At 43.9% G+C, this 25,668-nt stretch overlaps 1 protein-coding gene across 2 annotated transcripts in view; it reads right to left on the bottom strand.

Annotated features, from left to right (window-relative positions):
- The window catches only part of LOC147432039 (uncharacterized), a 93,026-nt gene that overhangs the window by 41,069 nt on the left and 26,289 nt on the right, over positions 1 to 25,668 (bottom strand). Inside the window, exons 1-2 of one of the 2 annotated variants that reach the window (XM_086491847.1) lie at positions 25,276 to 25,393; positions 4,271 to 4,472 (exon numbers count right to left, since the gene is read on the bottom strand). In XM_086491847.1, coding sequence (XP_086347973.1) covers positions 4,271 to 4,349 — 79 coding nt within the window. In that variant the 5' untranslated portion in view covers positions 4,350 to 4,472; positions 25,276 to 25,393. Of the gene's footprint in view, positions 1 to 4,270; positions 4,473 to 25,275; positions 25,394 to 25,668 lie in introns of those variants that run through there. The other variant, XM_086491846.1, reaches the window with a different exon arrangement.

The raw sequence follows: 25,668 nt of genomic DNA, 5'->3' as shown, positions 1-25,668 counted from the left end.
GCCAAAAAGGGGGTTGAGTCTCTTCTTGCAACTATAGCACAATCATAGGGCCTATGCTCTGCTAGTAGATCTACATTCTTCTTCTCAAAAACATGCTTGTAATCTTGATATTGAGGTGGCAATGCCTCCATGCTTGTTTCTATTGGTGTGTCAGCTAGCATTGTGAATATCAAGAAAGTTGAATTCGTTTTCAATGCACACATGAAGACCTTGGCTCCAATGTATATAAGGTTTGTATGCTTCCCTTCCTTCTTTTGAGCTTGTCTAGGCTCAATTAGCCCTCCAATCAATACTAGGGTTGTGTAGCTCAAGCCATGGTAGGCCAAATACCAATTGAACTACTTGGGCACTGTATGATATTGAACCCAATCCATGAAGCATGATCCTAAAATGTTACTTCTATGGGGCAAATTTTGTACCTGACATCCCCTCAAGCAAGGGAACGACCATCAATTACTTCTACAGGCACTGCACTAGACTTCTTCACAAGTGGTATGCCTCGTTCTTTTGCAAATTCTTTGTCCATGAAGCACACCGTTGCGCCTAAATCCATTAATACTTCACAATCCATTTGACTATCCAGCATATGGATCTTGATTGGTGTCCTAGAACTTGAAGTGGGATTAGCGGGTAGAAAGAGACCTTCTTTTACTTGGCTTTTGTCTAACCACTTAGTGTCTACTAAGGTTTGGCCCTCTATGTTTCCCGAAAATGTTGAGGTTGTTGCACCATGACCCTTCATCGTTATCTTCTTTGGACAATGTTGAGCAATGTGTCCAGGCTCCCCACACGACATACATAGGCCGTTGATGCGTCGCCTTTGCTTCTCTTGAGTCGAGAGAGGTTTAAACCGTGCTAAATCAATTTGCATGGGCTCAATGCTTGGTTCATGGCCCTCTTGGATTGCAAGACCATCATGTGTCACCGCTGTTTCAAACCGCAATGATGTCCCATGACGCTTCTCTTGTAGTTTCTCAAATAGTCAATTATCAAAAACTATTGATTGAGAGATGAACTTGCTTAATGTATAAACCTTTGGCATAGTCAATAAAGATCTTTTACATCATCCTTTAATCCCATCGAAATTGGATAATGAAATATTCTTTAGGCCAAGTTAGATCACGGGTGAGTTAGTCAGAATTCAGATGCATCGACTGATGCAAGCCTTAACCCTTGGCGGAGATTTCTAAGCTTGGTTTCAGCAACCCTTGCTCTATCAACATCTCCAAAGGTCACAAAAAACTCCCGTACAAAAGCTTCAAAGTCATGGAGGAGAGGAGATTCCTTTTCAAGTAAAGAAGCAAACCAAGAGAGAGCCGTACCTGAGAGGAGCGTGCCAATAAGGCCCACTTGAGAAGCACCATCTAGATAACGCTCTCGTTGCATACGGATGAAGAGCCGCACTTGTTGGAGAAAGCTTCTAAAATTTGATGGAGTTCACTCAAATTTTTCAAGCAAACTGACCTCCGCTCTTTCTTGTGGCGTTGTTGGGAATTGCTAGATCTTGGGACTTGTGCTTGATGTATGCTTGTCTCTTGGAGCTCTTGGATTTTCTATTGCAAATCTTGCACCACTGGACCAAAGACTCGGGATTGTTCTACTTGAAGTTCAGATTTACTCACGCAGCTCTTGAGTTGTTGTTGGATGCTTTGCAAGGTGGTGATGACACCTTCCATGACACCTTCCATCACGGATTCCATAAAGGTTCAACAAGATTAAGAGATGGGAGTCTTGCCAAACTGTTATGAGTGCATCCTAAGCTAGAAGAAAGCAAGGAGGCACTCACAATATACAAGCACTTGAAAACTTGTTACAACACTTAATCTTGATTACAAGGCTTAATACTTGATTACTAAACTTGGATTACAAGACTTGAGTTACCGGGCAATAAATGTTTACAAGAACAACGCTAGATAACAAGACAAGAGCTAGAAGAGGCCTTACCTTGCAAGAGCCTCGCAACTGGCGATGGCAAGACTAAAGGGCTTGTAGCCCAAGACCTCTATTTATACTAAGGACTAAGGAAGTTAAGTCTACATAGTTACCCGGAACGCGGAACAGGAACAGCGACGGGATCCCCGCGGAACGATGGAACTACTAGGGGTCCGGAACGGGAACGGCGCGGAACAGGAGGTATAAAAAACACCCAAATAGTGCATTTTTTAGCTCCTTGTGTTTAAATACAAGGAGTATTAGAGTGCTTTGACTCTAATACTCACAAAAAACTCGTTTTGAAGACCATTCAACCTTGCTATGACTAGATGATGAGAGAGAGAGAGAGAGAGAGAGAGAGAGTGAGAGGGAGAGACTCGAGAGAGTGAGAGGGAGAGGGAGAGATTTGAGAGAGTGGGAGGGAGAGGAAGAGAGCTTGAAGGCTTGAAGCCTTGAGCCTTGAGAGAGTGAGTCTTGAGAGGGAGAGATCTTGAGAGTGTGAGAGGGAGAGAGCTTGAGCCTTGAGGATTAGCTTGTGGAAAGAAAGGGGAAGGGGGGTGCATTTTATGAGTCCTTGAGGCCTTGCACACTTCAAAAAGAGGCCCAAACATTCACTTCAATTTTTGCCAAATTTGTTTGTAGCCGTTGGCCGTTCCAAGGGCATTCCGGAACGTTCCGAGGGCGTTCCAGAATGGCCGTTCCGGTTTGCACTGGCCACCCGGAACGTCAGACGTTCTGGGACGTTTCGGAACGTTCGGGAAGGGAATTGCCCCCCCGGAACGCCGGAACGGGGCTAGGGGGCATTCCCCGGTAACTCTGAGTTAAGAACCTTCTAGGTTCTTTCTTCTAAGGAGGTTAAAAACCTTCTAGGTTCTTCCTTCTAAGGAGGTTAAGAACCTTCTAGATTAATTGACATAAGCAATGCTGTAAGCCATCTTCTAAAACCTTCCAGAACTTTCTTCAATCTTCCAGAACCTTCTAGAATTATTTAGTGCTTTCTTGTAGGTCCTTTTATTAGCTTGAATGATGGTTCCTTTTACTTTTCCCTGAAGACGGGGAATGACAGAGTGTGGTAGAGATGTGTAGAGAGAGAGAGAGAGAGAGAGAGAGAGAGAGAGAGAGAGAGAGAGAGAGAGAGAGAATGACACCCAATGGGGTCCCCCGTGATTTGCGATGGTACTGCCACGTGGCAACCTGTACGGATTTCCGCAATCTGCACTAATTGATGTACAAAGGTTTGTTTTTGCCGGGCTTGTGTACTCGTGTTTTGGGTTGTTCGAGTCCCCAAACATGGTTTTCAATAAGTATTTTCAGCCCTGCCTTATAGCTTGTGAATCGGACTTGTAAATCATGAGTTATGTGTTCGAAGAGGGCGGTCTCGACTTAGAAAGTGGTTGCAGATGCATGCGACAAAGGCAACTGGGCCAACTTGATGATTTAAAGTAGAAATGCTGAGATTTAAATTTCTGAAAATAGCCGAAGTGATGGGCTCCGAGTCGTGCTTTACGGTGTCGCATTCGGTGGCCGGAGCAGTGCACCATGCTCCTGGGGAGTTGGTCCGGAAAGAAGGGTGAGCTGGGAACTTTTGGTGGGGAAAGGAGAAAATTGGGGAGACTGTGGGGAAGGTGCCATGTGGCAATGGGATAATCACACATAGGGGAGAGTGGACTCAAAGCAAAGGGTATATAGGGCAAGTTGGGAGCCTATTTAGGGTGTATCAAAGGAGAGAGGAGCTCTCTCAAGCCTTGGCTCTGGGGGCTCGTGGACATTTGGGGGAGAAGGAGGCGCCATTTTGAGTTCCTGTTAACAGACTTGGACACTCCAAGTCAAGAATCTACCGCGACAGCACCAAATAACCACTTCAAAACAGTTCACAATTCACAATTGATTCAACACTGGCCCGGCGGAGTTCCGTGCCTAGAGATATTGGCCCAAAGACTGGCGCCCCTTTCAGTATTTCTTTTTGTATTAATCTGAGTTCAAAGTACAAGGGTGGTTGGGTCTCACTCTCAGACTCTGCGTCGAGATGCTCTGAGAAGTGAGAGACCAACTTCACTTATAAAGAGTTACAAGGGATGCCAAAAGCAGATCCCCAAAAGCTTAAAATCAAAAGCTCCAAAAGCTTAGCAAATAAAGCAGAGTGAATCTCTCTCTCTCTCTCTCTCTCTCTCTCTCTCTCTCTCTCTCTCTCTCTCTCTCTCTCTCTCTCTCTCTCTCTCTCTCTCTCTCTCTCTCTCTCTCTCTCTCTCTCTCAGTAATAAAATAAAGCAAATAGGCCTTCTTTTTTTATAAAACAAAAGCTTTCTCTCTTTGGCTGCCCTGCGTGGAAAAGCATCACCCAAAAAAGCTGCCAAACTGCCGCAAAATCTGCCGCAAATCGCGGGCTGCCACGTCAGCATTTGTACGGAAATTCGCATTTCACGAGCCTACCCTGCTCACCGAATCTGCTGCCCATATGGCTATGTGTGTTAGGGTTTGCCACGTCACCATTTTGTGACATGCCCCCCTCTTGCAAGCATTGTAATCGCCCTCGATTATGCCTGCAAAACAGACAGAGGCCATAAACCGTCTTAGCAAACACTAACTGTTAGTACCTACGCACAAGGAACACACATCTAGCACATGTACCAATCAACAGTCACATCACACAACATCACAGGACATCACTAGACATCACATGACATTCAACATTCATTCGGATCTTAGACCATGATTTATCGGCAATGTAGCTAGCAATCGCATCTAGATCCAGGGACCTCATCGATGTCCAATTGACTAACCCCTATTGCAACCATGTCTATTCGAGATCAAGTAGACCAAAATGTTGCAGTCATTTCGTCTATCAGTTCCTGCACTTAAAAACAAGTCAAGAACAAATCAATTTCATATTCAGGAATTCCATTTCATAAAGTCATACAGTAGAATACTGTCAGCTCTTAGTATCCCTGAAGCTCAAAGAGACATCAGTGACTCTAGTATCAAAAATCGAGACATCTCTTGACAAAGGAGCGGAGTAACTCCACTCTTGTGCATCTCACTGCACCAGATCTCCGGCCAAGCTGAATTCTGGGTTCCATTTGGAGTAGACTATGCTAAACCAAAAGTGTCGAGGTAAAGTTTCACAATCTGAGGAGTATCTGCTAGGTCTTGCTCCTCCATCCACTTCGCATCCAATGCAGAATAGTTCTTGAACTTAACCCAGAACCGCCTTCGGACTTTACCTTTATTCTTTGTGTCCTTATGTGCCAAAATCTATTCAGGAACAAAGATCTCCTCATTTTCTTCCACTTCGGGTTGCTCTTCAGGCTCCCCATCATCAGGCACATCACCTTTAAAAGGTTTCAAGAGACTCACATGGAATACATTGTGAATCCTCCAAGTGTCGGGCAGTTCCAATCGGAAGGAGACATCATTGATCTTTTCAGAGATCTGGAAAGGTCCGTAGTATCGCATACTAAGCTTTGAAAAAATCCTTTCCTTTCCCTTCTTCTTTGTCAGGCGTGCCTTCTCAAAACGTAAGAGCACCCAATCATCCTCCTTCAATTTCAAATCGCGACGATGGCGATCCGCTGCCTTTTTCTGTCGTTCTTGAGATTTCTGCAAAGCCTCGCGGACCTTGGCAAAAGCCGTGTCTAAGTCGCGTGTATACTCATCCGCTTCAAAAATCTTATCTTTCGTGCTTAGGAAGGGTGGAACCTTCGCAGCACCTTCAACAATCTCAAATGGCGCCTTCCCCGTCGAAGAGTGTATCGTGTTATTGTAGGAAAATTCCACCAAAGGTAGATACTTTTCCCATTGAGTCTTCTGATCCAATATATAAGACTTCAATAAATCTAAAACCACTGAATTGGCAATCTCAGATTGCCCGTCGACAAGAACTGCAACCGCGTGCCAATGTTCTTCCAAATTGCCTTCCAATAAATCTGGGATCCCTGTCGGAAACAATCGTCTCAGGCATGCCATGTAATCTGAAGATCTGGGCTACAAACAATCTCCCTAAGTGATCCAGCTTGACTGTTTTCTTCACTGGAATGATATGAGCCTGCTTGCTAAATCTGTCAATAGCAATCCAGATACCATCGTGACCACTCTATGTTCTCGGGAGATCAAAAATCAAATCCATTGCAATACTTTCCCAGGGCAGCTGGGTATGGGCAAAGGCTGTAACACTCCCTGTGCTTTATGCCTGTCAAACTTGACCTTCTAGCATACCAAGCAACTACGCACAAACTCTTCCACATCCTTCTTGAGTCTCGGCCAAAAGAAGTATCTCTTTACCCCTTTCATGGTGGTAGCGATGCCGCAGTGACCCATAAAAGGTGGACAGTGGCATTCAATCATAACCTTTTCCCTCAACAACTGTGTAAAGCACAACATAGTTTTTCTCATCAAGTAGCCATCCTAAATCGAATATCCTGCTACTGTTTTCCCATCCCGTATCCATGTGAAAACGTCTGCAAAATCTGTATTTGTGGCCTACTGGTCGACCATATCCTCGAAGCTCCTATGATGTATCGCGGAAATAGCCAGAACCAACGGCTTCCGAGACAAAGCATCTGCCACCACATTCTTCTGTCCCTAAACATGGACAATCTGGAAGTGAAACTGTGACAAGATGTTCGCCCACCGCATTTGCTTTTCCGATAGCTACTTCTGTGACAAGAAAGTAGAGACAATAATATGCACTCCGAGTAGGTAGTGCCGCCACTGAGTAACAGCATGGATAACTACCAAAAGCTCTCTCTCATAAATCTGTGTTGTCATTTCCGGCCTTGAGAACAATCGGCTCTCGTAAGCAATGACATGGCCTTCTTGCATTAAGACCGCACCCAGACTACGACCACAAGCATCACAATATACTTCAAATGACTTTTGCAAGTCCGGCAAAGTCAAAACTAGTCCCGTAGTCAATTTCTCTTTCAAAGTCTGAAAGGCAGTCACCTCTGTGGGTTCCCACAAAAAGGGACTCCTTTTTGTGTCAAGATATGCAAAGGGGAAGCAACCTCTGCAAACTTTCGAATGAACCGCCTGTAGTACGAACACAGTCCCAAGAAGCTTCTAACTTCATGGACATTCTTCAAATCGGGCCAATCACGGATAGTCTCTATCTTGGCCGGATCCATTTGCACTCCTGCTTGCTGACACAATGTGTCCCAGAAAGTGTATCTTTGGTAGGAAAAATTCACTTTTCTTTGCATTAATCACTAACTTGTGATCTCGTAATGCCTGAAAGACCTGAAGCGGATGATCTTTATGTTCTACCTCATTCTTGGAGAAAACAATGATATTGTCAAAGAAAGTGCCAACAAATAGCCTTACTCTCGAAAAAATAATGTCCATCATCCGGTTAAATGTCGCAAGAGCATTGGTTAAGCCAAAAGGCATCACCAAAAACTCAAATAACCCAAAAGTCGTCCAAAAAGCTATCTTGTAGACGTCTCCCGCACGATTCTGATCTAATGATATCCACTCTTCAAATCAATCTTGCTAAAGCACGAGGATCCCTGTAATCTGTCGAGTATATCATCGATCCTAGGAATCGGAAATCTGTTCTTGACGATGATTTTGTTGAGAGCTCTATAATCGATGCACAATCTCCAAGATCCGTCTTTCTTCAAAACCAACAACACTGGAGAGCAATACGGCAAGGTACTAGGCTGAACAAGACCCTTTTCCAAGAGGTCTTTCACTTGGTTCATAATCTCTTCATTCTGCGCTCGGCTCACACGGTAAGGTGGCCGGTTCGGTGGTGTGCTTCCTGGTATCAGCTCAATGGTATGATCTTTAGGACGAGCAGGTGGTAACTCGTCTGGTAGGCCCTCTGAGAAGCAATCGGCGTGAGAGTGGAGAAAATCCTGACCTTCTTTTTCAAGTTTAGACATATTTGTTCTATCCTCATCACTCAACTCTTTCATAAAGATCGAGTAGACAAACAGACTGGATTTCATTAATTTAGAAATTGCCAAAGCCGATACAATAGGGACAGACTCGCCCTTCAGTTAATGTCAAGTACAATGGTTCTGCCCTTCTTTGTAGTCAATGTCACGTTGTTCTTGTGGTACCAAGGAATTCCCAAGAGAACATCACAACCTTCCAAAGGCATTATGTAAAAGTCCTCATGCCCCAAATACCCCTGACAATGCAACCGAAGTTTGCCAATGACGGGTGTAATGGCTACGTCCCAGCCGTGTGCCGCTAGAACTGCCTCCGCAAGTCGTCCCATCTTATCGGGAGTGATCTCGAGCCGCGCTGCCAATTCCGTTGAAATGAAGTTGGCCTTGGCTCCTCCATCAAAGAAGATCAAGACCTCTTGGTCTCTCACTTTGCCCCAAGCTCGGCAAAGTTCTATACTCTCGTCCATGGTGTTGGAATCAGTACCCACACAATCTGGAATCAGTCCTGTTTTCATCTTGCCTTTCCTTTCCACGTTCCTCAGCTGCTCTCGAACTCTCAAGCCTTTCGTCGTCCTTGTCATTCTGTTCTTTCTGTGCCTTTTTTGGGCACTTCGCGGAGATATATCCATGTTCCCCGCATCCAAAGCACTTCCCCTCCCTGATGAAGCATCCTTCTTTTCTGGGTTGCTCTTTCTCTTTCTACTTTCATTTGCTAAAGTCTATTCGGCTCGTTGTGTCATGACCTCATCGGTGGGGTAGGTCAGACTGTCAGAATGAATGGCAAAACCCCGTTTCGCACGACTCATCATGTTAGCTGCAGCGGAATGAATGTTGTATTTTTCTCAAGATTAGTGATCTTTATTGCTCAAGGTTCCTTTTAGTTCTTAGGGAAAGAGAGAGCTTTCCGTCTTATGGAGAGTGCTATGCTCACGAACAAAGTGGGTGGATATTGTGTGTGCAAGTGAATGAGACTGAGAGAAGGAGAGAGAAGAGATACGACACCCGAGAGGTTGTAAAACCCTCCTCCGAAGGCCCCACTCTCGTCGGCGAGAGTGGTCTACTTTGATTGCACAAAGGTGTACAATGCGAATGCAATGGACTGATGCAACTTGGACTATGCCAATGACGACGACTTGATGGCTGAAATCTGGGATCTTCTAATCGCTGAATTTCGGGACTGTTTCGGTGGCTGAAAATGACTGTTTTGTCTGCGATTTTATGGCTGAAAATGGGGGAACATCTGCAACCAACTTGGGGCTGATCTACTGCTGTTCATAGGGCTGAAAATGCTGTGGTCTGGTGCGGCAAAGGCTGAGAATCAAAAACGTTGGCTGGATCTGCCCCTTGCCAAAAACGCTAGGCTTGTGGAGCCAAAAACACCAGTAGGCTGAAATAGCAAAAACGCTAATGCTGATGAGTTCCTAGCGATGGCAACAATCTGCTAACGCTAGGGTGCTGAAGGTGATGGCGATGAATGCAAATGAGGAAACGCCAATGGTGGGAACTGGCCCGGCGAGGATGGAATCCAAAAACGCTGGGGGTGCTGGGGGGTACTGCTGAGAAGTTGCCTGTTGAGCGGGAAGCTCCTGCTGCCTCTTCTGCCAGAAAGTGCTAACTTGGGTTTGCTTATATATCAACTTAGCAAAATTGCCTGACCTACTTTTGTTGGAAAGTCGCTTAAAAATAATGAGTGAAAATAACCAAAAATAGGAAAATAGGCTAAATGCACTGGAAAATTCCCATAACTGATGCTAATGGATTCTGATGGGAATTCCGATGATCATGCTGTGTGCAACCGGAGGATATGCATCTATGCTAAGTGATTGGGCATGCACGGTCTACGAATAGACTCACAAAAGTGCCAGATCACTGCTAATCTAAACTCACTGGATTGACTGAACCCTGCTGCTGTGGTGTAGCTTGTCCACGGACACATAGGGTTGGGATGTGTCACGTGATACATCAACTCCTGAACAGAAGCTGACTTCTGTTTCAAGCAGTGATCTCGGATCTCTGTAGGTAGACCCAAGGTAAACCGCTCAATCTATTCTCTGAACGAGATCTTCTTGAATGAAGAGGCAGGTAGAAAAGAGCTCCAGAATCTCTCGCAATAAGCGTCCACTGTATCTTTCTTGGTCATCCGAAAATGGTTCCAAGCAGCTCGTATATTGCGTTCATACTCTTGAGTCAGCCAAGAACAAATAAAAAGCTTCTTAAATTTCAGCCATTTGACTGGCGCAGTCTTGTTTAAAAGAAGCGTGGACCACCAAATTGGAGCATTCCCCTTAAAATAAGAGGCAGCTCTCCGAATCTTAGAGTGCTCTGAGTAGCATCCTCCCGCGAAAGCGATGTCAAACTGCTGTACAAAAGACAAAGCCTTCGAAGAATCTCTATATCCCGAAAACGTGTCAAATTTAGTTGATTGTCCATCGGACCTTCTTGCTTTTATCTTCCAGAAAGTCATATTGGTTGGCTTTATAAAAATTCTTCTTCTTTGCATAAAATTTGTTGTCGTCAGAGTCTGAACTGTCTGTAGACGAGTCCTCTGTAGAACTGTCACTCACTGGGCGAGATTTAGACTTCTTTGCCTTTTTCTTGCCCTTTCCAAAGCGTTGTTTCTTGCTTCGCTTTTTGCCTTTGCGGTCTTCTTCGCTTGGGTCAGATGAGCTAGAAGAACTGTCAGCAGAAGAAGAAGAAGAACTGGATAATTCTTCAAATCGAACATGCTTCTTTTGTTTCTTTGCCTTGTCGAATGTCGACTGACGAGGGAAGTCGGTGCCTTTCTTCTTCTTTTTGCCGTGCTTTTTAGCTTTGTTTTGCACGTCAAAAAGCTGAGCAATCCGTGCATCAACCACCTCTTCTAATTCCTTCTCTGAATACTTCTTGTGAGCAAAAGGTTTCTTGAGAGCAGGTTTCGGGGGTGGTGTTGTGGTTTTCTGCCACTGCTCATGCACTTCCTGAAAAGAAGTCTCGCTCATATATTTTGCAAATTTTGGGTCCTTCGCAAAATTGCGCATTATCTTTGTTGCATCGCCGATCAATTGACGACGCTCCATCTCTCGTCGCTCCGCCTGAGTAGGCCGAGGTGGGCCATACTCCCTGCCAGAATCTTCGTTGTGATCCCTTGCCGCATCTCTGGATGCAGAGAGAGTCGACTGAACCTTGCGTGAAGCCATAGGTGTTGCGGAAAAAAAAAATTGGGATCGTATTTCCCGTAGAAGAGAAATCGGCCGTGCCCTGATACCACTGTAACAGACTTGGACACTCCAAGTCAAGAATCTACCGCGACAGCACCAAATAACCACTTCAAAACAGTTTACAATTCACGATTAATTCAACTGGCTCGACGGAGTTCCGAGCCTAGAGATACTGGCCCCAAAGACTGGCGCCCCTTCCGTTATTTCTTTTTGTACTAATCTAAGTTCAAAGTACAAGAGTGGTTGGGTTTCACTCTCAGACTCTGCGTCCAGATGCTCTGAGAAGTGAGAGACCAACTTCACTTACAAGGTATGCCAAAAGCAAAGCCCCAAAAGCTTAAAATCAAAAGCTCCAAAAGCTTAGCAAATAAAGCAGAGTAAATTTCTCTCTCTCTCTCTCTCTCTCTCTCTCTCTCTCTCTCTCTCTCTCTCTCTCTCTTTCTTTAATAAAATTAAGCAAATAGGCCTTCTCTTTAATAAAGCAAAAGCTTCCTCTCTCTGGTTGCCCTGCGTGGAAAAGCATCGCCCAAAAAAGCTGCCAGACTGCCGCAAAATCGCGGTCTGCCACGTCAACATTTGTACGGAAATTCCGCGTTTCACGGGTCTGCCCTGCTCACCGAATCTGCTGCCCATATGGCTATGTGTGTTAGGGTTTGCCACGTCACCATTTTGTGACAGTTCCCACCTGCTGCCCAGGCGCCTGGCCTTCCTCTTGGTCCCCTGGACACTAGCCCCACCCCTTCCCTTGGGCCAATAGTCACCGACACCTCATTTCCTACCCAAATGAGGAAAAAAATGGACCAAATTAAAAGGAGCTTTCAAGGAGAGCCTTGTCGGCTGAGGAGAGAGAGAAGATCTCTTGAGATAAAAGATAAAAAGAGGCCCCATTTTATAGCTGCAACTCTCTGCAACACATACAAATTTCCAGAGAGCTCATTTTTGAGCAACAGAGAGTACACCCGCGACTTCGAATGGCCACATCTTTCTCATCTTTTATCTGTTTTTAGCCTATGGATACTCTACGGACATCTGCTCAAGACGGGCTACGTCATTATGTCTTTGGTTTCTGTTAATTCCAAGTGTGCTTCATGCTAGAAGGGTTCTTCATAATCTTTACAGGTGCTGATCACAGGTGGTCTCCGCGGTGCAATAGTTCTTCCTTCCGACGGTGAGACTCGTGCAAGGCTATAGAGACACTCGTTTTCCTTGTTGTTTGCACGCTAACATCGTTTTGGTGCCCCCATTGAGGAACAAGTGCCCATGTGCTCCAATTCTTGTGAAATATGTCTAGAATGTAAAGGGGATGTGGGTCCTTATGGACAACCGCCTATGTGTGTGCAAATTGTGGACAGCACTTGAGGCGGTCGTGTAATTGGATTGCAGCCTTTGGAGGATCGTGAGGTTTTGTGAAGAAAAGTAGTGGGGGCCAGGTTACCAAGTGTGAGGTAGATTAGGTACTAGAGCGATCCATCGACAGCCCTTGAACTTACGACGTCACATGTAAGTGTTTTTGTGGCAATTGAACATGGCGGACAAATTTACACAGTTTCATGGATTGCCTAATGAGAATGCACGGACTTTTATTGAGAAATTGGAAGTTAATTGCTTACTGCGAAATATACTAGATCAAACTATATTATTGTGGTTGCTGCAATACAGTTTATAGGATGAGGTGAAAGTTTATCTACAAAATTATGAAGAGGTGGTACAGACACAAACTCCACGGGTGGTTTTGGACTACAATCGTCTGAAGCAAGCTTTTTTGGCACAGTACAGATCCATTGAAGTACGTGATGAAGTTTGGCATGAAATTTTGGGGTACACTCAAAAGCCTAGTCAAAGTGTTGATGATTTTGTCATGCAGTTTACCCATTTATGGGATAATTAGGAAATGAAATCCCTCTAGCCATGTTAAAGAAAGACCATTTTGTGGCAAACTTAAAGGAAAGTCTGAAGTTCAAAGTTGAGCTGAAAAGGCCTGCTACTTTCGAGGAAGCAGTCACCATCGCCAAGAAGAAAGAATGGAAAGCTCTGAGACTCAATGAGTATGGGAAAGCGGTCCATGTGCAAGGTAATGGTGGCCAAAATGAAAGAAAGCAAGCAGAGGTTGAAGCCCAACCTGCTCAAAGGTTGCGAGCACTGAACAGTTACAGCGAAATATGCAAGACATGATGACCATGATGCAAGAATTGCCACTCAGTGTTCTTGGAGGTGGTCGTGGTCATATGGTGTGGTAGAGGAATGGCCCAACCATATGAAGCTCAGCCTAATGCTAATGTGGTCGTAGATAAGGTGTCTTTGAGCCACGAGGTTCATCCCTGCCTGTTATAATTGTGGTGAACTTGGTCATATCAGCACTCATTGTCCAAGGCCAACAAGGATGGGAGGTGATATTTTTCCACTTCCTCAGCAGATTCCTAGCAGGGCTAATGATTATGGATTGAATATACGTGGAATCAAAATATTCAACAAGAAAATCAGGCCTCACCCTCTGGTAATCATGTGGGTATTGTGCGGGTTGAAAGGAAAGAAGCAGACATGATTCCCGTAGGTAAAAGAGAGAGGGAAGGCTATGCTGCTCCAGGTCCTAGTAAGAAGAAAGGCAAAGAGAAAGAGGGTGAAGATGCGAAAGTTAAGAGAAAGAGAAGACCTTGTGGACGGTTTGATGTAGAAGATTTACCTTTGGGAGAAGGCCAAACAGCTTACAATTTAAAGGAAGACCTGATTGGAAAGAAAGTAGATTGTACTTTTGGACAGTTGATGAATATGGTGCCCAAACTTAAGAGGCAGTGGAAGTCATTAGTGAATCCAGAGAAAGAGCCGAAGCATGGACAAGTCAGAGTGTTGGTTGTGGGAGAGTTACCCAACATTTGTCCTGTGGTGAACACTTGACACAAAGGTGTAGGCATGGGAGGGGCCTACATTGATGAAAGTGCTCAAGTTTGTGTGATCACACAGTCATGTGTCGAGAGATTGGGTCTCATTACATGCAGAAGTTCTAGTTTCAATATTCGAGCAGCAAACCATGCCAAAGTAAAGTGTTTGGGCCTCATTAAGAATTTGGAAGTTGAACTCTTCAACGTGAAGGTTATAGTGAACTTTCATGTTATGCCAGCTAGCCTGGGAGCTTTTCCTCTCATTTTGGGATGACCTTGGTTGAGAGTTGTTGGTGCTATGCAAGATCAGGGCAATGGGCACAATTTGTGTGTATGGCAAGAAGGGCGAGAAGAGGGTGTTTGATATGACTACCAAGCAACCTTTGGCACTAGAAGATGTGAGTGAAAATAATGAATCTGAAGTCACCAGTGAAGACAGTTCTGAAGATTCAGGAAGTAGCACTACTTCTAGTTCCAGTGATGAGGGTGAAGTGTCGTTCTTGCTGTTGGACGAGGAGAAGAGAGAAATTGGTTAAGTATTGCAAGTATCAGGGGATGTAAATGCTTCAAGCCGTTTAGAACAACTTAAGGAGTTGATGCAACCTAAACAGGAATTGCCAATGAAGAAGGGGTTGATTCAAAACATGCTGAGTACTGACTTGACACAAGGAGAAAGAAGGGAGTACTTAATAATGTTGGACACGTTTCCAAATCTTTCATCACTTCATATCAAGAAATAAGGGGTTTTGTTGGAGATCCTGTGAAAATTGAACTAGTTGAAGGGGCAAAGCCAATAAGACAAATTAATAAGGATAGATAAGAAGCAAATGAATGCTTTAAAAGAAGAAGTGAATAAACTTTGGATGCAGGGTGTGTCAATTGATAATGTTGAATGGGTGAGCTTTGTAGTGGTCACTCCAAAGAAAGATAGGCGTTGGAGAGTTTGCATTGATTATAAGCCATTAAATACAATGACCAAAAAAGATCCTTATCCCTTACCTTTTATTGATCAACTTTTGGATGTCGTGGTTGGCTTTAAAAGATACAGTGTCTGTGATGGTTATTCAGGGTATTTCCAACTTATCCTTGCTCTTGAAAACCAAAAAAAGACTACTTTTATCACTCCATGGGGTTGTTTCTGTTTTCGTTGCCTTCCTTTTAGGCTGACAAATGGACCTGGAGCTTTTGAAAGAAAAGTGGATTGGATCCTTATCCCGTTCCTTGGGAAGTTTGTCAAAGGGTTCATAGATGATTTATGTGTATACAGTGCAAGGAAAGAGCATGTTCAGAAGCTTGAAATGACTTTTGCAAGGTATGATGAATGCGGGGGTCAGCTAAACCCTAAGAAATGTCATTTGGCACAGCCAAGAGTGAAGCTTCTTGGACATGTGATTCAGAAAATGGGATTGAGGCAAATCCAAAGAAAGTAGAAGCCTTGTTATCGTTGTCATCCCCAAAGGATACAAGACAGTTGGCCACTTCCATACAGAAGGTTAAATATTTGTCTCAATTTATACCTTTGGCATCACAATTATTGTTTCCATTGTAGCAAGCGGTTAAGAATGATACATTGGAGTGGACACGTGATTGTGAAGATGTTTTTGACAGAGTCAAAGAAGTTTTGAGTACACTACCTATTATGCAAGCTCTTGACTAGGAAAAGGAATTCTATGTGAACCCATCAGTGGGAGATGATGCCATTGGGGCCATGTTGTTGCAAAGGGGGAATTCAGGAGTTTTAGTTTACTTTTTTAGTGGAAGAGAGTACTCGAGCTACCCTAGCAGATCTACTCACTTATAAAGAGACTCCTGTTTTGGTTAAGGAAGAGGTGGCGCAAAGGAAGAAGGTCGAAACTCTTGCCATATCCAATGCTTCACTGTTATATTTTGATGGCTCTTATCGAAGAAGTCATGATGCTGCTTCGAGAGGCATTGTAATTTATGATGCACAAGGAAAACTTGTAAGAAAATAAGGGTTGAAACTTGATGCAAAAAGTAACAATTAAGCAGAGTACATGGCTCTTTAAGGTGGCTTGCACATCTGTTTACAGTTGGGAATTAAATGTCCTCAAATCAAAAGAGATGCCTTGTTGGTTGTGAAGCGAGAATTAGGAGTATGGAAGAATAAGAATCCTAAACTGAAAAATTTATGCTTCAAGGTAAAATTATTACTCAAAAAGTTTGAAGCATGGAGTTTGGAGCATATTGAAAGGTCTCAAAATGAAGAAGCTCATGACGTTGTCCAAGAGATGATCACTTGTGTGTTTGTGCTGAAGGCTAATGCCCCTTTATATCATGGAAGGGAAGTGGTATCAAAAGAGGTGGATTTTCTGTTGACAGGTGTTTTACCTTAGGGTCTACCATCATCCAAAAAGTATCTTTTATAAGAAAAGCTAAAAAGTACAAAATGCTTAATGATGTGCTTTACATAAAAGGAAGTGATTTAGTATTGCGTCGTGTGCCTTGAAAGAAGAAATCTACAAGATTTTGGAAGAAAATCATGAGAGATCTTGTGGAAGCCATTTTGCCATGAAGATCATGTTACATAAGATTTTACAAGAAGGCTATGTGTGGCCAAGTATTCAGCTGGATGTTAACCATTGGTGCAAATCTTGTTTATCCTGTCAAAAAATGGGAAAGAGAATTTTGAAGCCTGAACTACGAAAGATAATTCTAGCTTTTGATGTGTTTGAAAAATGGAATCTTAATGCTATTGGACCCTTACCCATGACTAGTTAAAAGAATGCTTACATCTTGACAGCAGTGGATTATTTGTCACGTTGGGCAGAAGCTAAAGCTGTCAAATAGATTACCAGTAGGGAAATGGGAAAGTTTGTATATGAACGTATATGTTGCAAATTTGGTGTGCCATGAAAACTGCTTTCTGATAGAGGACCAGGATTTAGAGGAGAGTTGTTTGATTATACACCATAGGTACAATTCTCCTTATTATCCACAATGCAATGGTCTCAATGAAAGGTTCAATGGAGAGTTAGTGAGAATCTTAACAAAGATGACCCAAACACATGGGAAAACTTGGGATTCAGAGCTGCCTTGTGCATTATGGGCCTATAGAACTGCCATCAAAACGAGCACAGGGTTTTCTCCTTACCACTTGGTTTATAGCAAGAAAGCTTTACTGCTAATTGAAGTGGAGATTCTTGCACTTAAATTGTTGTCATTGGGAGATAAACAGCATAGAGATACTTGGCAGAAAAGGTTGTTGGATTTACAATGTTTACAATTGGAAAGAGTTTTGGCTTTCAGCTACTATCAGGAAATGTCAAAGAAAGCTTAGATAAAGGCTAATGGAAGTGTGAAAGATAAGGGAATTGAAAAGGGTGATCTTGTGTTGCGATATAATAGTAAGTTGGACAATACCTTTCAAGAAAAGTTTCAAATTAAGTGGGAAGGTCCTTATACTGTTGTGAACAAATTTGACAATGGGACATATCAGTTGGCAGATTTGGGTGGTGCACAGCATAAATACCGTGTTAATGGTTGCAGATTAAAGAAATATCTGGCACATTTGATGACAATTGTGACAGATGAGATGCTATCAATTGATAAAGACACTGTGAGACATCTGAAAATGTGAATGAGGATTCTGGGAATGAGCTACAGCAGTTGTTCACCCTAGAAACCTTTGCTTGACATGAATGATCAAACACGCTTCGGGGGGTTGGCAAGCTATGTTAGGCATTTTTTGGATGAGCATAAAGCCAGTAGATCATGCTAAGAAGCTTGCTAACTAGCCTCATGTATATATGTGTACATATGCTTCGAGTCTTGGGAGTGACCATGTGAAATTTCATGTACAAGGTTTGGTTTTGTCGAGCTTGTGTACTGGTGTTTTGCATTGTTTGAGTCCCCAAAACAGGGTTTTCAATAAGTATTTTCGATCGTGTCTTATAGCTTGTGAATCGGACTTGTACATCATGAATTATGTGTGTCCGAAGAGGGCGGTTTCGACTTACACAGGCAACTGGGCCAACTGAATGATTTGAATTAGAAATGCTAAGATTTTAAATTTCTGAAAATAACCGAAGTGATGGGCTCCGAGTCGCGCTTTACGGTGTCGCATTCGGTGCTCCTAAGAAGTTGGTCCGCAAAGAAGGGTGAGCAAGGAATTTTTGGCGGGGAAAGGAGACAATTGGGGAGATTGTGGCGAATGGCAATGGGATAATCCCACATAGGGGAGTGGACTCAAAGCAAAGGGTATATAGGGCAAGTTGGGAGCCCATTTAGGGTGTATCAAAGGAGAGAGGAGCTCTCTCAAGCCTTGGCTATGGGGGCTCGTGGACATTTGGGGGAGAAGGAGGCGCCATTTTGAGTTCCCACCTGCTGCCCATGCGCCTGGCCTTCCTCTTGGTCCCCTGGACACTAGCCCCACCCCTTCCCTTGGGCCAAAAGTCACCGACGCCTCATTTCCTACCCAAATGAGGCCAAAAATGGACCAATTGAAAGGAGCCTTCAAGGAGAGCCTTGTCAGCTGAGGAGAGAGAAAAGATCTCTTTGAGATAAAAGATAAAATGAGGCCCCATTTTATAGCTGCAACTCTCTGCAACACCTGCAAACTTTCCAGAGAGCTCATTTTTTAGCAAGAGAGAGTACACCTCAGACTTTGAATGGCCATATCTTTCTCATCTTTTATTTGTTTTTAGCCTATGAATACTCTACGGAGATCTACTCGAGACGGGCTACGTCATTATGTCCTTGGTTTTTCCTAATTCCAAGTGTGCTTCATGCTCGAAGGGTTCTTCATAAATCTTTACAGGTGCTTATCACAGGTGGTTTCGGCAGTGCAATAGTTCTTCCTTCCAATGGTGTACTCGTGCAAGGCTATAGAGGCACTCGTTTTCCTTGTTGTTTGCATGCTAGCAACGCGTGTACAAACCACGTACGCAATAGTGTTCTAAAACTAGAAAATTGGCTCTAGAAGTCGATGAAGCATGTCCACGTGGCACATAGAGCCATGTGCACGTGACATCCCCTCCTGCTTAAGGTGAGGTATTGCTATCGAACTCCATGCATGCCATAAGATGATTTCAGACGAAGTTCCTTCTAGACGATGTCCTCCACAGCGACCTGTAAGAGAGAGACTCCCTTGGGTGATGTGGAAATGTCCAGAACACAAGGATGGTGATGATGCATTTACTCGTAAACACTGGACTGGACTGCCTCTTGGATCAACCATGCCCTTGTTGGTTACCAGCAAACAAAAACCTTTGTTGTCCCAACTTGGATGGTGTGAACCAAACTAGATGGCTGCTCATAGAGCGAATGGCTGGATATGCAAACGCCGATGTCCATGAAGGTTACCAGCCAACCTATGCTGCCCCTACGTAAATTGGCGAGAGCAACGCCGAATGGGAGATGAAGATGGATATGTCTTTTGGGATACCCACGAACCATGGCAAGTCCTCTATATGATGTCTCGTGAAACTGCCAAGTTACTCCTCAAAGGTAGCGGCTCCTCTTGGGGCTTCAACTAGATTGTCATATGATGGAAGCTCTTGATGATTCCTCCTCTCTGCAACGGATGTGACTGCGAATGTAGGCTCACGATGCCTGCGAGCTCCCGCGGTGGTTGTCTCGGGTTGGAACCATTTGGCTTCGGATTGATGGCTACAGATTGGTAAGAAGATGGAGATGGTGTGGACCCGATGTGCTGCCAAAGATGTGTACAAATCGATGCAAGGTGGTTCCAAACACATTGTACGTGGCGGATTTGTATCTATTGTATGTTGTTCCGTACAGAAAAATATTTTTATGTATGCGTACTCTTGTATAAAAACTCAATTTACCAAACTTTCTAGGACGTTTCCAATTAAAAACAAGATTACATGCATCAACTTTTAGAGACATTTAAAGACATGTTTTACAAGACATCTACATATTGTCATACTGTGTAACTATTGCAAGAGACTTTAGATGACATTGAAAGCTGAACACTAAACAAGCATATCAAAGTTGTTGGACCTAGAAATCGTACGTTGGAGTTCTCTGTGTTTTCGTCAAAAGTTTGCTCTCCATTTGTGTGTACGGAATGGCTCGAAAACCCTCACAAAATCACTCAATGGCCTTATATTCTCCCCCCCCCCTCAAAAAAAAAGACTTGTACGGATCGATCCGTACAATATGGTATGTACAGTATGGCCATACGGAAGGGATTGGATCCGTACGTACGTACCGAAACAACCTTGGATCGGATGACGATGCAATGCCTCTTCTGGAATGATGGAATTCTCCAAGCAGATGCGAGAGATGGTTCTCCAAACAATGCCAAGACTCTAAAGCTAATAGGTTGATCTGGATGGCGCCTTCCTTTGTCGTCATAGGTCGCTAACAAACCTTGATACTCACAATCAACATCTTCATGTATCCAGTGCATGTCTTCAATGATGCAATCTGTCATGTCAAACAATTTATGACTGCAAATATCCATGCGAGGATTCCATTATGTCGAGGTGGTCAAGCACACACACCAAATCAAGTACCCTCTCAAAAGCGGATCACGAATGTAATCCCTGGTATATAGTGTTTGCATTTCCTACGCTCAAGGTGCACGGTCATATGCGCAATGGCAGGTTTTGCACTTCCCAAAGTGAGAGAAGCGTCCTTGAGCGAAACGCTACAACATACTCAAACACTAGAGCGGGGGGGGAAAAGTTGAAGATAGCAGATTAGTGCAAAATATTCAAAGCTCTAATACCAATGTCGAGTGCAATGGAATTGAAATGGTGAAGATCTAGGTTTCACATTTCCACAAATCCTTTACTTCTTTTCCTTGCGTTAGTGGTTCCTTTCACTTTCCCCTGAAGAGAGGAAATGACAGAGTGCGGTAGAGATGTGTAGAGAGAGAGAGACAGAGAAAGAGAGAGACGCCCAATGAAGACCCAACCAACCCTCTCAAGGGCCCCCCACACCATAGCCGATGTGGTATTTGCTTTTGATTGTGTAAATGGAATGTACACACATGCAATACCTCAGTGTAGACTCTACTAACTCAAATGGGGAATGTGGCATCGGTAACTCTTCAAGATGAAGCACCTCCGAGATGTGGGATTGCGGATGGCCACCAAAAGGAAGATCTGGGGCTGAATTGCTCTCCTGATGTGGAAGCTCATCTACAGTCTGACATTACGGCACATCTGGCGAGCCCGCTGCTTCCGCATCTTCGAGGCTTGACCCATACCACCAGCAAAGACTGTCGTTGACATTTGGTTGGAGCTGGTCAATACCCTCAGGGGCCAGTTTGAGAGACTTCACGGTAGCTCCGACCACATGCGGGAGCACCGAGAGGCCTTCTTGCAACTTTGGCGCCCAGGGCCCTTCTTCACCAAAATTCATGGCGCGGCTAGATGGCAATATCGTCCACCAATGTGGTTGTTTCCATCTCCCATTTCCTCATTTAACCATCATTGTGCATATCTTTTCATTTGGGAGTGTCTCCCCACATGTTGATGTAGCCCTCTCTAGCAGGGGCAGATTGAAGCCCATTGGGCAGTTTTCTTAACTAATGGAGGGATCTTTTTCTTGCAGAACAAAAAACATCAGCAATCAACTAATCTGCAATGAGCAAGAGCTCAAAATAATCTGAAGCTATGCCAAGGACCTCAACATAATTTGTGTGCAACCTGCCTACAGAATCACACAAGGCCCTAATAGCAGTCCCCGTTGGTTGCTCCCTGAAATGTGCAAATAAATCCTTATTTCATCATATCACTTGTGTCAGAGTGTTTGTCACCTCTCCAGCCAATCCTCACAGAGTTGCTAGTGCCCCAGTTTCTCCTTGGGGCTGATCATAGTGAGTGGGCTTTCCTGTTGCTGTGTCAGGCATATGTGAGGTAGTTTGCTCATTATCCACTTGTTCCCAGTATCATTTGTGGGCCCTCTACTGCTTGTATTGTCATATAGTGTGACTCTTGGTTGCCCCAGGCTTAGGATATTTTCCCCTAATACATAGTACCATTGGATTCCACCTATGGACCTCTTCTTAGGTTTTTTTCCCTGTTTTCCCTATTTTAGAGTTGGGTTATTTATTTGTTGGGACTAGAGTAGGGCAAAATTTGAGAGTCCCCATATAGGGACCCCACCCCCTTGCACTTCTTCCACATTGTATTAATTCACTGATCATCAAAGCTTGCTAGCCTTTAGGGTTTCACTCTCTTCGACGTTTTCTCTACACAACAATTTCTCTCGTGTTTTTATCTCTCTAGCATTTTTGCCAGATCGCCACCCCTCTCTGTCTAGCTTTGCATTTTTCAAGATCTCTCTACTTTTGTCCCCTCTCTTGCCCTAGGCAAATTCCTCTCTCTGCGCATACATTGCAGATCTCAGAGGTCATTGCAACACGGTTATCCTCAAAGATCCCACATTCAGAGGTTGCTACTGTTCGCCATCGGATCTGATGGATTGTGCACCTGTTGCCGCTGTTTTCAGCCATATCCGTCCACCTTTTGCTGCCACTTCTCATATGGTATCAGAGCTCTGATATTGGGATCTGATCTTGGAGCATTTTGGTGCTTTTCTGGCATTTTTTAGCGTGTTGTTTTTTCAGATTCAAATCTGGTATTATCGCACCTAGTGAGAGTTTTCGAGGATTTGGTACAAGTTTTGCAAGTATTGAGGTTTTCTATTGGCTGCAGTAAATTTCAGATTCGGAGCAGTCACTTTGATCGAGTGTAATCGGATTTGGATGTAAAGAATTAGACCAAGAGGAGGGATAGTTTGCTAGCTATCCATTTGTCTCTCAGATTTGGTGCTGATTTGAAGTTATATGGGCCAATTTGGAGTGTGGGATGGTATTAGTGTCCAGTGCTACGTGGGATGTGTATCACAAGGTAAACCGGTGAAGATACCAACTCTTCCAACTTTTCCAGCTGAGTGTTAATTAGATGGTACCACCTATAGTACTTGGAGGATGACGCTGATGGCGGTAATTGACTCGTATGATCTCAGGTTCTTTGTGACCAAGAAGGTGAAGAAGCCATCTACATCAAAGGAGGGTGCACTTTAAGAGTGTGTCAATGCTCGAGTGAAATCTTTTATCATCTTGAATTATATCCCACATTTTGGATCATTTGCACTCTATCCATGAGCATGTTACTCCTATGAAACAAGTTGCTTTGCAAGTACATTTGATTAACCTGGATGCAACAAAGCTATTTCCATGAGGTCTCATATCAACAAGATGCAATCTTTGCGGTAAGAGATTCTTCAGATTAGGAAGAACATTGCATCGGAGGACATGGCCATTTATTTGGTTACCCCTGCATTACTCCAGTTTCTATTCTTCTTTGATTACCAACGGACAAATGAATACTATTACGTGGGAGAAGTTAGTACCGATGGTTTTGGACCAAGAAGAGCAATTTAAATCCCAAGTTAGATCAAGGTCTTCAGATTCAACCGAGGCTTTGGGAGTAGATTCCAAAGGGTAAAACAAGTTCGACAAAGTCGAACACATTCTTTGAAGATTGATGGAGAGCACGAAGCCTTGGAAGCCCAAAGACAATCTAACAATTGTGGAGAGAAGGTTTATTACTGGAGGAAATGTCCTTTGCAGAGAGCAAGTTAGCCGGAGTGACTCGAGCACCTACCTTTATTACACAGACGGAGTGACTTAAGCCGGAGTAACAATATGTAAATCTATGTGACAAGTAAAGATGAACTTGAAACCTCAAAGACATACATCAATCATAGCAACTGCTACACGACTGAGAATATCAATGCCGAGCTGTCTTGATCCCTAACCGAGGCCATGAAACAAGGACTAAAGGAAGAGTCTCCTCATCATGCGGTAGAGGTCGGAGAAGCTATCTTGGAACAAAAGAGCGAGCAGCTGTATACCAAGAACCGTAGTAGTCTGGAGAGCACAGCAATGTGCTAATAGCTGCAAGCTCTGACCATAGTCACATGGTGAGAGGGATCCGTGATGTATGCTCCACACTCAATACCATCAGCAAACAATAACTATCCTAAGTGTAGCCACTAAATGGCCTTCTCTGTGCAAGCCTGTCGCTAGCAATGCATGGAGGAATGCAACCTACCCAAGTCTAAATAGCCTGCAAGATATGGTGAATAACAAACTCCATGATTGAGGCCTCTGTCCAAGTCTCTGTGCTAGTGAAAGGTAGAGAGAAAGATAGCATGGGACTCAGCATGCTACCTAGGAAAGAGCCCACCTTTGGCACACGCCGCAGTATGTACAAGTGTGCCAACAAAGGACCTCAGCAATCACCCTTGTACTTAGCTCGTGATTACTCCCAAGCTATAATGGAGCATTAGCCATGAAAGAGCGAGGAACTTGGGAAGGAGGCGAGGCAAACAAAGGTGGAGAAAAAGGTGCAAGAGCGACGTGAAGAGGCGGTTGAGCGACAGATGGTGGTGATTTGGAGCATCAGTGGGAGAAGGCCGAAGAGAAAGAGGTGTTGAGATGGATGGTAAAGGTGGAAAATTTGTCTCCATGGCAAAGTATCAAGCAGCAGCTTGGGTGGTGGGTCTAGGTGCATATGGTGCCAGTGGTGGATGCCAGGTGGAAGAAGGTATATCCTGTAATTGATGGTCTGGCCAAGTAGCTGAAACCTGAGAGACAGCACAAGACACTACCTGCTGAGGTGGTGAAAGTGGTGCCGTAGGAGGCTGCTGCCAAAGAAAGGTATCACGGGTAGTAACTCTTTGCATTTCCTCCATGGCTCCCTGAGGTGGGGGTTATTTGGACTCACAGCAGCCGGGAGGCTGGGTAGGGTACTCCCGAACCAATTGCCCAAAAGCATGGCACCTAAGGCACTGATCCAAATGACCAATCACCACCAAGCGCTGCAGATGAAACCTGCCTACAGTGGGATCTCTGAGTCGAACTGTGTCCAGAAAATGGGCACCACCAAGGGCGTACACCTATGTGGAAAACCAATCTTCTTAGGCAGTGAGCCTGGTATAACAAAGCCCACCGAGCCGCTACACCAGTAACACAATCTGATAGGTGTAGTAGAAGTGCTTGGAAGGAGAAAGTAACTGGGAACCAAGGAATGTCCCCCATTCCCCGGTCCTTGTTTTTGGTCGTTCCCCCTCCCCCATTCCGCATTCCATGTGGCTATGTCCGAAGCCCACATATTTTTCCTTTGTATATTAGCACGCTTATACCCATAGATATACCATGAATATGAAGCATTTGATTACATTACAACAAGGTAAAACCATCATTCTTTGCACATCTCTTGCATTAACAAAATGCAAGTAATTTAATTTAACCTCCGTTCCAAAAATCCTACAGTACTTCTTGACTTTCAAGACCATAAATTCAAGCAAAAGCCATAAATTGTGCTCATGCATTTAGAAACCTGAAGTAAAAGAATATTGACATTGACTTACAAAATGTTGAGGAAGGAATGAAGATGGATGGGCTTTTGAAAGCTTCAACGACAAAGCGTCGTAGAATCTCCTTGCATATCATTCCCGCTTCTCAACTCTTTAACAATGCGTAGTAGCACTGTCAAAAAAGTGTGAAACTTACTTCAAGACAACACATCTTCTTGTACAAAGAAAATATTCTTAAGCTTAAAGTTCTGACACTAAAATCAAGGTTAAAAGCCATACTTGCCTAGATAAGAAGATGAGAGTATATATCGTCCCTAGTGAATGCCTCTACTAAACTCTACATAAGATGATATGAGAGCGTGTAGCCCATCATATATAGCCACTCCTAAAATACTCCATCAAAAAACAAGAAAACGAAGTGTTTGCCACGATAAACTTTGCAATGTA

This window comes from Adiantum capillus-veneris, chromosome 20 (assembly GCF_014529385.1).
Source record: "Adiantum capillus-veneris isolate H3 chromosome 20, ASM1452938v2, whole genome shotgun sequence".
NCBI classification, from domain to species: Eukaryota; Viridiplantae; Streptophyta; class Polypodiopsida; order Polypodiales; family Pteridaceae; genus Adiantum; species Adiantum capillus-veneris.
This window is presented reverse-complemented; position numbering and strand designations above follow the sequence as displayed.